This window comes from Oncorhynchus mykiss, chromosome 10 (assembly GCF_013265735.2).
Source record: "Oncorhynchus mykiss isolate Arlee chromosome 10, USDA_OmykA_1.1, whole genome shotgun sequence".
Lineage (NCBI taxonomy): Eukaryota > Metazoa > Chordata > Actinopteri > Salmoniformes > Salmonidae > Oncorhynchus > Oncorhynchus mykiss.
In genome coordinates this window covers 19,618,142-19,635,175 of record NC_048574.1, presented here as the reverse complement: position 1 = coordinate 19,635,175, position 17,034 = coordinate 19,618,142, and the positions used below count along the sequence as shown (strand labels likewise).

The 17,034-nt window shown below is 42.8% G+C and overlaps 1 protein-coding gene across 1 annotated transcript in view; it reads right to left on the bottom strand.

Moving 5' to 3' along the window:
• Positions 1-16,406, bottom strand: part of LOC110533463 (alpha-tectorin) — a 51,654-nt gene extending 35,248 nt beyond the window's left edge. The window contains exons 1-8 of the mRNA XM_021617692.2: positions 13,586-16,406; positions 2,906-2,967; positions 2,468-2,607; positions 2,021-2,308; positions 1,480-1,617; positions 1,022-1,187; positions 508-920; positions 1-354 (exon numbers count right to left, since the gene is read on the bottom strand). The exon at positions 1-354 is cut by the window's left edge and continues 217 nt beyond it. Of these exons, the coding sequence (XP_021473367.2) occupies positions 1-354; positions 508-920; positions 1,022-1,187; positions 1,480-1,617; positions 2,021-2,308; positions 2,468-2,607; positions 2,906-2,966 (1,560 nt within the window). The 5' untranslated portion in view covers position 2,967; positions 13,586-16,406. The remainder of the gene's footprint in view (positions 355-507; positions 921-1,021; positions 1,188-1,479; positions 1,618-2,020; positions 2,309-2,467; positions 2,608-2,905; positions 2,968-13,585) is intronic.
• Between the last annotated feature and the right edge of the window lie 628 nt (positions 16,407-17,034).

Here is a 17,034-nt window from a genome sequence, read left to right as displayed (position 1 = left end):
GAAGTAGAACGCCTCGGTCAACGGGTCACAGATACTGCAGTTCTGAGCGCAGCCATCCGTGCAGCGCCAGTCAGCATCCTCTGCCCGCCAGCTGCCACCTAGCTCCACCACGCTCTCGGCCAGCGAGCCGTCGGGCAACACGGGGTCGTCAGCAGGGTCATCGTTATAGTTACCACACAGGCCGCATGTGTTGTTGAAGTAGGAGCTAGGCAGGGAGATAGAGGCATAGTGCTGCCCGTCGTAAGACACCAGGAGGCCAAAGTCGGTCTCCAGGGCGACAGCAACACCTGACTGGTACACCCTGACCGCACCCAGCTGGAGTTGGACTGGCAGTGTCTTTACCAGCCCATCCACCTGGAAAAGAAAGAGCTAGGAGATTCAGGGCGGATTATGGAGTTTAGTACCACGTAAACACCATATTCGATAACCAATAGAGCGGTACACAGAATCTGCTGGTCTTACCTGTCAAACTACCTGATCAGACCACTTTTATGTACCTAGCCTCACCTGTACAGTGCCCAGGCTGCCCTTAGGCAGGGTGACGCGGTGGCCGTACACCTCCACAGTGACGTCCCTCAACCAGGATACGGAGGCCACGCCGCGGTTCTCGTTCTTTGCCTCCACGCTGAAGAAGGGCAGGCCGGCCACCTCCCAGCATGGCCGCGCAAGCAAATAGGAGCAGGTGCCCTGGAAGTGGTAGAGGAAGCCGTCAAAGGTATGGTAGTGTGGGTCACCGAAAACCACGCAGGTGCTGGTGCGCGTGGGCTGGCAGTAGAAGGCACCCTCCTGCTGCTCGCATGTCTCCAGCTGGCCGCATGGCGCCTCCTGGCAGAGCACCTCATTGTCCAAGTCTAGGCAGCGGCACCGCTGGGAGCACTGATCAGACAGCCAGAAGATCTCGCCGCGGCGATAGAACCGCCCTAGGAGAAGATATGGACATTCCTAATGACTATGGGGTCTTCCCGAACCTAGATATTTGTCCTGTGTGTCAAGTCTTTGTTATGTTCCACTTCATACTCACCATTGTAACTGCAGCCATTGGCTGGGTCTATCAGGGCAGTGTCTATACGGAAGACCCAGCGGCCAGGCAGGTTAACATTGGTCGTCTGCTCGATTTCAACCACGTCATTGGAGCGGGACCCAGGCAGGTTGAGGAAGTGACCAATGTCTCCTCCATTAAAACCTGACTGGAAATGGGAGAGATGGGGAAAGGCAAGTGAGGAGGTTATCACTTACTTAGAGGTGGGAGGCATCAAGATTGATCTGCTGTATTTCAGCTATATCTGGGGGGTTGGTCTTCTGTGTTTTAGAGGTCATAGGTGGGACTTCATGATTGGTCTGATATGGTTTTAGGGGAGGTATATGGGACATCATGGTTGGTTGGTTGGTTTGGTGTGTTTTAGGGGTAGTACATGGGGAAATGTGATTGGTTTGATGTGTGCCGTTGGTGGTATATGTAGGTTATCATGATTGGACTACCTGTGCTGTGGTTCCACCTAAACCAGTCAGAGGGTCTCCTCCACTTGCAGTGCCTGTGCTCCAGTTGATCTCTCCATAGTTGAACATGGAAAAGCATGACAGACCATCTGATATCAATACAGCCTGAAACGTGTTAACCTATAGAGAGGTGAGAATATGCAGGCATAGTAAGTTCAATATGAGCCCAAAGAGAGGGAAAAGAAAAACCCTGAGTGAGACTAAATAAACAAAGATTCACCACCTGGCAGAACGGACCTTTTAACAGAACGGACCATTAGACTAAACATATACTTACCTAGAGTTTCAATGAGATTTCTATTTGAGGCAACATTTACCTTCAGTTCTGGCTAAGGATCACAGACACACATGATTTTTAAAATTTCTTCTGGGATAAATGGTAATGTCAGTGGCCATCGTCAACTAAGGCCACATACTGTAGAACCCCAATTCAGGTACCATCTCTTTTCTTGTGCGTGTGCCTAGAGGTGTTTTGAGTGTGGAGCATAATAATCCTTGTGATTAGTGATTGTGGTTATTTTACCGGGGTGGTCTGACTGCCTCCGTAGAAGGTGACCTGGTGCCAGGTTGTGATGAAGACCCAGGTGGCTGTGAAGGTGGGCATGTTCTTGAAGTACTTGCGGATGTCTTGTGAGGCCCGCTCCAGTAACTCTGGGTCTGTGCTCTCGCGGTAGTACACGTCTCCGCGGATGCCGTTGTGCACGTCTGCCCATAGTGGGGCGATGAAGGATCTGCTGTCACTCAGGGGGAAGGCCTCGGGGGTGAACTGGCTCACCTGCACGTTGAAGGAGATCACACCGTTGTTGTTGACCTGCAGAGATTGAGAGGGAGGCACGTTAATGATTGATGTGTTGATGAACAGATTGGTGATAAAAAGAACAATTAATCGTTAGGTGAATGATATGGTGGATTAACATTTCTCTGAGATATTTGCCATTATTGAAGGAAATAAGGGTATATAGGAGCTTACATAGATTGAGCGATAGGGGTTATTAAAGAAAATGAATGGCATGAGTATAATTATTTCAGTGGAACTTCCATCATCCATCTTGGGTGTCTCCAGATCTCGGTGGACGGGCCCATAGGGGTACATGATCTCTTGAGAAAGAGCTGAAGGAAGAAGGAGACAATTGTAACAGATCTAGCAAAGAAGGGAGAACAACTGGTCACATTTTTAGATAGACTACTCATGTCATCTGAGACATTTTGGAGAATTCAATCAAGACAATATCAATGTTGTGCTTGTTAAACCAGAAAGAAAGGGAAAATAACTTATGCCTTCTAAACATACAGAATTTTTACTCTTTCATAACGGTCTATAAGACAGAGGTCATTGAATAATTTGCTCTGATACCTCTATATAAGATACAGAAAACATGTGAATCAGAATGGGATCCACGTCACTCACCTCTCTGAGTAAAGAAGCTAAAGAGGTGGAACAGAATGACTGGAGTGCCTGGCCTGAGCATCCTAGATGGAGGAAAGAGAAAGAGGGGATTGAAGTAAGTCCACTGGGTACAATGAGAGTGAGAATAGTTAATTCAGGACAAAGCATTTAACGAGAGTTATTCAGGAAGGGCTTGTTGATTTAGTTTTTCGGATTCTTCCATAGCCATAGACCCCCAAAACCTCATGAACAACAGCGCCAGCAACTATAATCCTATGTCTTCTAGGAGGCTGATACCAAAGAAGGGTAAAATGACTCACAGAGACAACTTCTCATAAACAGGAGCATTTAACAAGAGCACTGGGGAGCAAGGGAGTACCGGCCAGCCGGTCGACGACGACGACGACATGTAACTTCTTTAAAATCAGTCTCCCATGTCTCCCTTGGGAGTACCCCCTTCTCCCCGCCGCGGTGGCCCATTAAAGGAGCCCTGAAAAGGCCCCATTATGCATTCAGGAACAATGTGTCAGGATCACATTCGCCTTGCGGTCCCGTGTGAGTGGACCACAGTGGGGCTATGCCCTCTCAAAGCCATGGACCCTGCGGCCCAACCCAAGCCTCTCCGCTCCAGAGTCTCCTTGATGGGAGCTGGGCCTGGGAGCTCATTACCACGTCTGTTTGGGAGCCATGTCTTGTTGGCTAAAGAGAGGGGAGCGTAAACAGTGGAGCACTAATAGCTTTAATTGAGCAGGCTTGAATTGGTAGGGTTCTTACTGTGGCCCTCTGGGGTTGCGTCGGTGCCTGGCTTGGCCGGCTTCCCACTGCCAAACCAGAATGTACAGCCAAGTCCATCCAAGGGAAAATTCCTGATCTAATTCAATTCAACATTTGATTGAATGGTAGCTGAATGTTGATTGAATGGTTGTCGTCAATTGAATGTAAAAATATCATTTAACGTTGTGTCCTCTCTGATTTGTGCCTGTAAGAAGCTTGGAGAAAGTCCCAAAGGGGTTCAATGATTACGTTATTACTTCATTACTGATTTGAAAAACCAAAACTCAAGGTACTTTTTTTGCATAGGTGGTTTTTTAATTGCCTTTGAAAGTGATCACAGAGAATAGCATGTTTTATTCATAATGGACAATGTTAATTGATATCCATGCCCATTGATCTACATAATCCAAATTAAGCGTTTGTAGATGTAGTTTAAAAAATATTCATTTATAAAACTAGATCTATGTAAATTTTTATTTTTTTAAATGTATTAGTTCATGTGGCTCTTGACCTTTTTGCTAAGAATGAGAGATACAGTATCATATGCAACATTCTGGGCACAAACTGGTTGAACCAACATTGTTTCGAAGTCATTTTACAACATATTGTGACGTGGAATCTATGTGGAAAATATATTGGATTTGAAAAAAGTAATCAACGTAAACTGGTGGAATTTCAACCATAGGATTATGTCATCATTGTAACCAACTTTCAACATAGGCAAACCTTGTATAAAATATGTTGAATTTGTACCTTTGAAACAATGTCAGACCTTCAATGTTATATCCACTATCAGGAAAAAAACAATCGGCAAGGCAACACATCCTACTGGAGAGTTGATCTATTTACAGCTATTTGTTTGGCTATCCATCCAGGATTTTAAGCAAGCCCTGGTTTAGCTTTGTCACTACTAACAATGTGCTATTGTGAGAATGATTATTGAGAGATCTCTTAATAAAGGAATATATTTCACTGTTGCTATCGAAGTCATTCCTTTTTTGATATATTGTATTTTAGTTTTCGTTCTTTAATGTCACACTTGCGCAGACCCAAGTTCTCATCGTATCCACACTCAGTGTTGTTTCTAATACTTGTAAGACTCTACCCCATATGACAAATTGTGTTTTATTTCTGTCTAAAATAATGAAGCAGTATATTCTTCCATTCTCTTAACGTTGGAGTATCATTTGACTCCCAGTATTTAAGTAATAGCAATATTGTCCAACCCACTGGGTATCTCACCGCACCCCCATTTGCCATGTCTTGGAATATGCAGATGGGTGGATTAAAAGTCCATTTACATTGTCAAACTTCTGACATCCAACTTTCTAACTCTACCTTTAACTTTTGGACTTGATAGCTCTCGCAGAAGTTATGAATTACTGAATTAGTGTTAGTTTTAAACTTAAGACATGACTGACATTGTTGTTTCTAATTAAAGCATTTGTATCTTTAAAAATTATGAATTGGTTTGGTGTGTACTCATTTTGTGAGGGCTGTGAGGTGTTTACCAGGTTTATTTGGCATAAAATAGTATGCTTTTTTTAGTGTAACCTGAAGCTGTTGGCTCTCTTCAAAAGTAAAATATCATATACAGTGGGGCAAAAAAGTATTTAGTCAGCCACCAATTGTGCAAGTTCTCCCACTTAAAAAGATGAGAGAGGCCTGTCATTTTCATCATAGGTACACTTCAACTATGACAGACAAAATCAGAAAAAAAATCCAGAAAATCACATTGTAGGATTTTTTATGAATCTATTTGCAAATTATGGTGGAAAATAAGTATTTGGTCACCTACAAACAAGCAAGATTTCTAGCGCTCACTGACCTGTAACTTCTTTAAGAGGCTTCTCTGTCCTCCACTCGTTACCTGCATTAATGGCACCTGTTTGAACTTGTTATCAGTATAAAAGACACCTGTCCACAACCTCAAACAGTCACACTCCAAACTCCACTATGGCCAAGACCAACGAGCTGTCAAAGGACACCAGAAACAAAATTGTAGACCTGCACCAGACTGGGAAGACTGAATCTGCAATAGGTAGCAATAGCAATTATTAGGAAATGGAAGACATACAAGACCACTGATAATCTCCCTCGATCTGGGGCTCCACGCAAGATCTCACCCCGAGGGGTCAAAATGATCACAAGAACGGTGAGCAAAAATCCCAGAACCACACGGGGGGACCTAGTGAATGACCTGCAGAGAGCTGGGACCAAAGTAACAAAGCCTACCATCAGTAACACACTACGCCGCCAGGGACTCAAATCCTGCAGTGCCAGACGTGTCCCCCTGCTTAAGCCAGTACATGTCCAGGCCCGTCTGAAGTTTGCTAGAGAGCATTTGGATGATCCAGAAGAAGATTGGGAGAATGTCATATGGTCAGATGAAACCAAAATAGAACTTTTTGGTAAAAACTCAACTCGTCGTGTTTGGAGGACAAAGACTGCTGAGTTGCATCCAAAGAACACCATACCTACTGTGAAACATGGGGGTAGAAACATCATGCTTTGGGGCTGTTTTTCTGCAAAGGGACCAGGACGACTGATCCGTGTAAAGGAAAGAATGAATGGGGCCATGTATCGTGAGATTTTGAGTGAAAACCTCCTTCCATCAGCAAGGGCTTTGAAGATGAAACGTGGCTGGGTCTTTCAGGAAGGAGTGGCTTCGTAAGAACCATTTCAAGGTCCTGGAGTGGCTTAGCCAGTCTCCAGATCTCAACCCCATAGAAAATCTTTGGAGGGAGTTGAAAGTTAGTTTTGCCCAGCATCAGCCCCAAAACATCACTGCTCTAGGGGAGATCTGCATGGAGGAATGGGCCAAAATACCAGCAACAGTGTGTGAAAACCTTGTGAAGACTTACAGAAAACGTTTGACCTCTGTCATTGCCAACAAAGGGTATATAACAAAGTATTGAGATAAGCTTTTGTTATTGACCAAATACTTATTTTCCACCATAATTTGCAAATATATTCATAAAAATCCTACAATGTGATTTTCTGGAATTTTTTTTCTCATTTTGTCTGTCATAGTTGAAGTGTACCTATGATGAAAATAGGTGATGCCCCACTGTACCTGTTTAAGTTCAGAATTGGTATTATCTTCTTTACCATGTAAAGATTTTGTATCTTTTTTCTAAAATAGAAATGAATACAAATAAATAACTAATTCAGATTTAACTTTTGCAGAGTATGAGATTATCATTCCCCTATAAGGACATCTTAAAAGCATCCCAAATTATGTAGGGGGCCAGCTTTTCTCTGTCCTCTAGGTCTACATCTGTAATGTAAAATTCATTTTTGTTTTCATTTACTATATTTAATACCTTTTGGGTCTTGAAGATGCAATCTGTTCATTCTCCATATTCTGTCACTAAGTGTATTTTATGTGGGTACAATTAAGCATGATACAGGAGAATGATCCAATATCACTATACAGTGCATTCAGAAAGTATTCCAACCCCTTGACCTTTTACACATTTTGTTAAGTTACAGCCTTTTTCTAAAATGTATTAAATTGTTTCCCCCCCCCTCATCAATCTGCACACAATACCCCATAATGACAAAGCAAAAACAGGTTTTTAGAAATGTTTGCATATTGCCTCGATCTTGACTAGTCTCCCAGTCCGGACCAAAAGGCTCCTTAACAGCTTCTAACACCCCAAGCCATAAGACTGCTGAACAAATTAATCAAATGGCCACCGGACTATTTACAGTGACCCCCCCCCCCCCCCCCCCCCCATTATCTATGCAGTCACTCAACATCTATCTCAACATGTACAAATTACCTTGAATAACCTGTACCCCTGAACATTGAATCGGTACCGGCACCCCCTGCATATAAAATTAAAGTTAAAGTTTGATTTGATTTGAGTCCGTGCCACTGAAAAACATTCCCACCACAGCATGATGCTACCACCACCATGCTTCACAATAAGGATGGTGCCAGGTTTCCTCCAGATGTGACGCTTGGCATTCAGGCCAAAGAGTTCAATCTTGGTTTCATCAGACCGGAGAATCTTGTTTCTTAGTCAGAGTCATTAGATGCCTTTTGGTAAACTCCAAGTGGGCTGTCACGTGCCTTTTACTGAGGAGTGGCTTCCGTCTGGCCACTACCATAAAGGCCTGATTGGTGGAGTGCTGCAGAGATGGTTTTCTAGAGCGTTCTCCCATCTCCACAGAGGAATTATAGAGCTCTGTCAGAGTGACCATTGGGTTCTTGGTCACATCCCTGACCAAGGCCCTTCTCCCCCGATTGCGCAGTTTTGCCGGGTGGCCAGCTCTAGGAAGAGTCTTGGTGGTTCCAAACTTCTTCTATTTATGAATGATGGAGGCCACTGTGTTCTTGGGGACCTTCAATGCTGAAGACCTTTTGTGGTACCCTTCCCCAGATCTGTGCCTCTCCTCAACACAAACTTGTCTCGGAGCTCTACGAACAATTCCTTCGACCTCATGGCTTGGTTGTTGCTCTGACATGCACTGTCATCTGTGGGACCTTGTATAGACAGGTGTGTGCCTTTCTAAATCATGTGCAATCAATTGAATTTACCACAGGTGGACTCCAATCAAATTGTAGAAACATCTCAAGGATGATCAACGGAAACAGAATGAACGTGAGCTCACTTTCAAGTCTCCTATCAAAGGGTCTGAATACTTACGTAAATAAGGTATTTTTGTTCATTTTTTATACATTAGCAAAAATTCTAAAATACTGTTTTTGCTTTGTCATTATGGGGTACTGTGTGTAGATTACTGAGAGAAAAAAAATGTGGAAAAAGTCAAGGGGTCTGAAAAGTTTCCGAAGGCACCGTATCATATATTTTAAAACCCAGTATATTGTTGAGTGCATTTTTGTAAATCAAAATGTAGTCAATTCTTGAATAGCTTTCCTTACTTTGAGACAAAATAAAGTATTTTGTAGTTGGGAATAATAATCTGCAGATTATCCTTGAATTTAACTTTTTTTATTGCCATATCTGTCTAACTTGCTAAATGGCTGATCACCTGCTAAAATAATAGTTCCAGTCTGGTGTTGATCTAATATAGCTTGAATTATATCTCAAAACACCAGGTTTGCACCTGGGAGGATATACAATGAAATCAATGTGTATATTTCCTCATGTAAGGTACAATTCAAATTAGAAATTGTCCTTCTTGGTCCGTATGCTGGGATATACAGTAATGGAAAAGGGTGTATTCCTATTTATGAGGATGCCAACACCTCTTCTGTTACTACAGTAGGTGGCAGCATAGGCCTCTCCAACAAGACTCTCTTTAAATATTACAGTTATCATTTTTTGAGGTGTAGCTCTTGCATAAAAAACTAATTACATAAAGCAATACTTACAGTTGAAGTCGGAAGTTTACATAAACCTTAGCCAAATACATTTAAACTCAGATTTTCAAAATTCCTGACATTTAATTACAGTAAAAATTCTCTGTCTTAGGTCAGTTAGGATCACCACTTTATTTTAAGAATGTGAAATGTCAGAATAATAGTAGAGAGAGCGATTTATTTCAGCTTTTATTTATTTCATCACATTCCCAGTGGGTCAAACGTTTACATACACTCAATTAGTATTTGGTAGCATTGCCTTTAAATTCTTTAACTTGGGTCAAACATTTCGGGTAGCCTTCCACAAGCTTTGCACAATAAGTTGGGTGAATTGTGGCCCGTTCCTCGTGACAGAGCTGGTGTAACTGAGTCAGGTTTGTAGGCCTCCTTGCTCGCACACGTTTTTTCAGTTGTGCTGACAAATTTTCTATAGGATTGAGGTCAGGGCTTTGTGATGACCACTCCAATACCTTGACTTTGTTGTCCTTATGCCATTTTGCCACAACTTTGGAAGTATGCTTGGGGTCATTGTCCATTTGGAAGACCCATTTGCGACCAAGCTTTAACTGATGTCTTGAGATGTTGCTTCAATATATCCACATAATTTTCCTGTCTCATGATTCCATCTATTTTGTGAAGTGCACCAGCCCCTCTTGCAGCAAAGCACCCCCACAACATGATGCTGTCACCCACGTGCGTCACGGTTGGGATGGTGCACTTCACTTCACTTCAAGCCTCCCCATTTTTCCTCCAAACATAACAATGGTCATTATGGCCAAACAGTTCTATTTTTGTTTCATCAGACCAGAGGACATTTCGCCAAAAAGTAGGATCTTTGTCCCCATGTGCAGTTGCAAACCGTAGTCTGGCATTTTTATGGCAGTTTTGGAGCAGTGGCTTCTTCCTTGCTGAGCGGCCTTTCAGGTTATGTTGATATAGGACTCATTTTACTGTGGATATAAATACTTTTGTACCTGTTTACTCCAGCATCTTCACAAGGTCCTTTGCTGTTGTTCTGGGATTGATTTGCACTTTTCGCACCAAAGTACGTTCATCTCTAGGAGACAGAACGCGTCTCCTTCCTGAGCGGTATGACGGCTGCGTGGTCCCATGGTGTTTATACTTGCGCACTATTGTTTGTACAGATGAACGTGGTACCTTCAGGCATTTGGAAATTGCTCCCAAGGATGAACCAGACTTGTAGAGGTCTACAATTGTTTTTCTGAGGTCTTGGCTGATTTCTTTTCATTTTACCATGATGTCAAGCAAAAAAGGCACTGAGTTTGAAGGTAGGCCTTGAAATACATCCACAGGTACACCTACAATTGACTCAAATTATGTCAATTAGCCTATCAGAAGCTTCAAAAGCCATGACATACTTTTCTGGAATGTTCCAAGCTGTTTAAAGGCAGTCAACTTAGTGTATGTGAACTTCTGACCCACTGGAATTGTGATACAGTGAATTAATTATAAGTGAAATAATCTGTCTGTAAACAATAGTTGGAAAAATTACCTATGTCAAAGTAGCTGAAAAAGCATGCACAAAGTAGATGTCCTAAACGACTTGCCAAAACTATAGTTTGTTAACAAGAAATTTGTGAAGTGGTTGAAAAATGAGTTTTAATGACTCCAACCTAAGTGTATGTAAACTTCCAACTTCAACTGTATTTGTATTTTGAGGTGCTATGCCTTTTTAGGGCTTCCAAGCTCCTACTCCTCCCCTAACGCACCAAAAATATGTGGATTATGTCATTGTAAATGAATTGGAAAAAGACTGACACTTAAATACTGTGGCCAGTTTGTAATACCTTGTGAATTAAATTAAATCATACCACAGCATTATTGAATGCTTGTTTTTGATTGGTTAGAATGTACATTAAAACAAGATATCGGGACAGTTGGAAAAGACATTGGGACACCTTGCAATCATGACGCAATAAGCACCTTCACATGAGGGCCGGACTTGCTTCAAAGTCACAGAAAGCTAAACCAACAACCACACAAACCAAAATTGGATACATTGTAAATGCAGGTCCAACAAGGAAAAAACGCAGCTAGCTAACTAGCATTCATTTATTTTTGCAGATACTTTTTTTTTGGAGCATCTGATGACCTAACATGGTGAGTGATGAACATGAATTTCTCTGGTCCCGACTGTCGCTTATGAAAATATCAACCCAAAAAGTATTTATACTGGTAAATTAGTGCTTTCATATTATTTTCTTATGCAAATATGGAATAAGCACGATTTATATAAAAAAAATGTAAAATATATTTTTACCTTTATTTAACGATAAACGCCTCTGTTTTGTACATTATCTTTAAAAAATTAACTCTGCAAAGGGACTGGGCTCCACCTCATCCTGCAGCGTTGTCCATTATTCCAAGGTAATGCACAGAATGTTGCCGTTTATCCCTTATGTAAAGCGGCTGGGGGGGGCTCTACGTGAGAAGAGTGGGTCCATCGAAAGACTGAAGTGAGATGCATGGAGGCACCACCAGCTATCGAAGTCATTCCAAAGGGTAGGTTTAACAAAGCAAATTCAATGTTACCATACTTTATAAGTCTCATATCAATGATACTATTTATTAGGCCTTTATAGCATTTGCAAAGTCATCAACAGCTTCCATTTCAACTGAATACAGACAATACATATAGGCCTAGAGTTTCAAGCTTTGGTTGATTTCAAATGTTATCTTCAAGTAAATCATTAAAATGTTGGATTCACATCTCCATCTCAACCAACAATGTAAGTTTAGTCCTTAAATGTAGTCCAATTCTTTAACTTCGATTTTGGTTGAGATGGAGACAGGAATCTAACATCAATGATTAATTTGTAGACAAACTTGATATTGAATTGTGTTTGGTTGTCATGACAACCAATTACCAACATTTGAAGGAGATTCATCTTCTGCTTGGATAGTTCCATCTGTGCCACTGACTTAGTCTGGCTTAAATTCCATCTAGTCTACAAATTAATAATTGATATGTTGGATATCCTTTAAAATGTTGATATTTGGTTGCGTTGTCAACCAAACAGAAATCAATATTCAGTTAATCTACAAATTCATAATTGATGTTGGAGTCACATAAAAAGTTAAGGCTAACAAACTAATGTAACAGTATTTATTCAACATTAAAATGAGTAACACATTCATGGCCACATTTTGAGTTAAGCCTACAGTAACTTCTTATGTAATCATTATGAAGATAGCATGCAGGTCGCTGGTCTGTGGAGATCTTCACAACTGCTATAATAATATGCGCAGAATCTCAAAGAGCTTGGATCACTTGCATTATGTACTTTTAATGCAATCTCAACTGCAATTCAGGTCATTTGGTTGTGCTATGAGATGAAGCACAGTGATAACATGTATTCCCATTTTAACTCTGTTGTGCTATTAAATGGTTGAAAGCCTAGTGATAACACAATGGGATTTCAACAAACTTCTGACAGTCTTTTTGAGTGGGTGAATAAAGGTTGAAATCTCATTAAACAACGTCTCAACCAAATATTACCCAAATGTCCATGTTGAAATGATGTGCCCAGTTATCCTCATTGTGATCTCTGGGGAATGTGATGTGAATGAAGTATGTCTCTCCCAAATCTCCACTGTCATCTCTTTAATGCGTGTACAGTATTCAGCCCGATGGTAAATTGTGTTCAGGTGTGCCAAGGTTAGTGGACCCTGGTGAGAGGGGATCATCGTTCAGTCATCGCCCTGCCGTCATGCTTTGTCAGTTCAGTTCCCCCCACGCTATCTGACAGACATTCACTCCATAATGTTTCAACAGAACAATGGAGATAAAGCCCGGGAAGGCACTCGGGGACTGCACTTTCTAAAGAAAGAGCTCTTCTAATGGTGTAAACACAACCCCTCTGGGCTCACACTCCAGTGCCCTAAACTTCTGAATCTACCAGGAGTTTACTCTAGCTACAACTAATAGAACACAAACAATTGTGGGAGTATCCAATTCATGAAATAATACAGCTAGCAGAACATTCAAATATAGCATAATTATTGCCATGTATCTGAAGACACAAGTAGATTAGGGACTGTTGGCTAATGTTACTGAAATTCTATTAAAACGACAGACTGATTAACTTCTCAACACACATCTTCATTAGCACATACTTGTCAAGTCAAACTATATTGCCAGATGCTCAGCAGTAGCAATGTTATAACATTGAACATATAATCTTAATACAGTATCAACTAATGAAAGAAAGGCATTACATTATTCCAAGACCAAATGCCAAGGATAGCTCCGTCATCTTCCCTGTGAGACATCACCATACACATGCTCATAAAGCAATATGACGTCCTCTATACTCTCATGTCCATATTTCCTAAGAGCTGAAATGGGTGAGGCTATAAAATGTCCTGATACCTTAAATGCTGTATAAAACATGTCTATCAGTGACAGGGATTATCTTCAAACAGCTATGAGATGCCAAGGATAAACAAGTATAAAACACACACCTATCCAGGAGTCAGATTCAGGTGCACCTTAACTGTCCACTTGTCGGTGAGGAACCTGCTGGAGTGAAAGAGAGATAGAGGAAGAGGTAGATAGATTGACCACTCACCTGCTTTCAGAAGATGGACATTTAGCTCCTCACCACTCTCACCAGGCTGCCTCCAGTACACAGCTGTGTTCCATCCAGCTGGGAACATCCACAGAGTTTAAAAGAAGTGAGGAGAGGACTGGAGAAAGACTGAGGGGTGGTGGTGGTTGTTGTGGTGATGGTGGTGGGAGGGGAGGGGGGGTGGACATCCAAACAGAGGAGCACTTCTCATCCACTTCCAGCAGGATTAACGGTACTGTAATAATGGGAGTCCCAGAAAACAGCCGAATCCTCGCCTAGGGCATCCAATGGATTTCAAAAGGAGCAGGGGGAAAGAGAATACTTGAATGAGAGGAGCAGAGAAAGTGTAAGCCCCTGCCGAAGCTCTGGAAGGAACTTTACTAAAAGAGGCAGGTGCAAACTTTACCGGGGATAGTGTTCAACTTAATCAGAAATCAGTGTTTGGGGAAAGGAGAAAGTGGGGAGGGGGACTTTGAGAGTGCAGAAAGAGGGAGAGAGAGTGTGTAGAAAGTGAGGGAGAGAGCAAATAAGAGATCCTGGAAATGAGGGAGGAAATACTACACAAGCAAAGGCAAAATATTGAAACTAGACCTTATTTCCCTCCAAGCATGGAAGGCAAAACGGTTTAAACAAATAGGATTGACATAAATGTCAGCCCCTTGGATTGGGCCCTGATTCCCCCCCCATCAGCCCTGTCGACAGGGTCTGTCTATGTATGGCTAAAGCTTTCTACCGGAGTGACTCAGACTCAGCCAAAGCATCCCAGTCTCACTCGGTTATTTTATGGACACAAAGAGAGAGAAAAACACACATACTAAAACCTTGCTTTTTCAAGACCTTGGGTAGTTTGAGTTACAGAATTAACATGAGTCACTTAGGACACACTGTGTGCTTCTCTTTAATTAGGGACAGCCTCATTTACAGGGACACACAGCGCACCTCATTTCCATAGATCCTGGAGAGATTAGGCATAAGGGAAATCGTAGGTGGATCCATGCTGATAGGGTCTGGGAAGGAGAGGGGAGTCACTTGGGTCTTTGTTGTAAGGGGGACAGTGGAGGTAACTGGAGAGGTGGGAGCAGGATGTGTGAAAGGCTGCAGGACTGAGGGTCGACCCGGGGCTCCCATTGACCAGTGTAGGGGCTCTCTGTGGAGGATTCTTTTACACCTCCCATGCCTTGTTGTGTAAAAAGCACATACTCTTAACCAACCTGTGAAAGAGAGCGACACACAAAAGGGGACAAAAAACAACATGATCCCAGTGGGCCTGCCGGGACCGGGATCCTCCTGTGCTAACGGTCAGTGTTTTGGGAAATGTCGAGGACAAGGAGAAGTGGGAGAAATTGAGATGGGGACGATAGTCCGGATTTTCACTTGAACCCTTTCTCTCTCGCATGGACTCACTCACACTCTCATCTGCCCAAACAAAATTCTTTCGACAACAAGGACATGATAGTGAGAGGATAATGGTCGCTCCCTCTCCATTTAGCTCACTGGGAATGGGGACAGTGTTGTATAATCAAATTGGTTGTTACATACTGAGCTCAGCTGAGGTGACACTGCATATTTGCCCCATGTAAGGTGTGCACACATCTATGCCAAAATGGAGGACAGGATGACATAGATATTTCCAGGAACATAGTCTTCCTAAGGAGGTTGAACTATGACTAAATGGTCTGATTGTCGTTTCAATTGTAAAAAAGTTGAGAAAATAAAAGTCATGGTTGAAACGGACTGATCCATTTACCTCAATAAGTAAAAAAGCATTACATCAACCGTTTATGTGGGACCACAGTGACAGGTGAGAACAGAGTCGGGCGTATCAAACATCAGAAGTTCTGGAGAGCCCATCAAGCTTGACCAACCCTCCAAAAAAATGTATCCTGGAATGGATTCTGGGTGAGCTCAGCACAACAGTCACCCAATCCCCAGAGGGGGCCACTCCATATCAACACTCTAACCTCCCCCTATGCCCAGCAGTTGGCCTTGCCCTCCTCTCCTCTTCTTTCCTCCACAATGTAGAACCTCCTTGTGGTAACCCAAATCCACCTTCCCAAAAGACTCCTTCTCCTGGGCACACAATGGGCTCCGTTCAGCCCAACCTGCCCTTGGTCCAGCTCCATAATGCAATGGGGGAGATCAGGATACCGCCTGCCCGGCCAGGTCTTAGATACGGGACAAGGGCGTGAAGAGGTAACGCAACAACTCACCCCCCACCACCTCCCAACCTCTGCGTGACCCTGCATTAGCGGGGCAGCCTCGTTTTCACAGCCTGGTAACCCTATCACCAGCCTGTTTGTCTCCAGAAGCCTAGACTTCCCTCTGTGGAGGAACTGGAACTGGTGGGCCTGGTGCTCCAGTCAGAGAAGGCCCAGGCCAAGGAGACCTCAGCTCAAACCTCTGCCTGGTGACAGAGCTTCTGCTGGGGCTGGAAGTTGGGATTTAGAGCCGGCCGGCTGAATTGGCTGAGGGAGGTTGCGATGGCATCAGCCAAATGTGTCTCATGTGGTTCACAGTCACACCATGGCTGGAGGATGGGGAGTGAGGGGAGGTGGAGCTTTCAGCACCTCCAGGCTGGGTGACACCAATTAAGCCTGATTATTTTGCAGCCAAGTTGTTGCAGTGATCCAGGCGGTTGTGGGACTGGCTCCAGTTGGAAGACTTGCGCTCCGTGGTGGTGACTGCAGTAGTTGGCTTTTTCAGGTCTCCCACAAAACAGGTCAGGAAAGCAACTTGCTATCAGTCAAAACTATAAATTATGAAATGTATGACCTAAAGCCAGTGGATCATAATCAAAAACCACCCAGACTATTTGCATTGCCCCCCCTCCTTTTACACCGCTGCTACTCTCTGTTGTTATCATCTATGCACTTTAATATCTCTACCTACATGTACATATTACTTCAACCAACCAGTGCCCCCACACATTGACTCTGTACCGATACCCCTCTGTATATAGTTTTGCTATTGTTATTTTACTGCTGCTCTTTAATTACTTGTTACTTTTATTTCTTATTCATATTTGTATTTAAACTGCATTGTTGGTTAAGGGCTCGTAAGTAAGCATTTCACTGTAAGGTCTAAACCTGTTGTATTCGGCGCATGTGACTAATACAATTTGATAGGTCTTGCAGACACGGCATAGTTAGAAAGACACCAGCCAACTAGAGTGCAGACATCATTTGCATCAGGAACCAGACAACTCAATTTACAAAGGTGAGAGGCCAACGAGAATGCACCTGAGGAAGGATTCCCATTTCGACAGAAGTGAATAAGGTATGACGTGACATGAATCATGTCTGTGAATATCCTCAGATGCCACAGAGTTGTCAAGTCACACCCAGACCTGTATAACCTCTATCCCACTAAATGTGGACCTATTTGGGATATGAGAAGCACCTCTGAGTCTAATCTGAAGTCCCTAATGGGTCTTGAGTTCCAGTTGACAC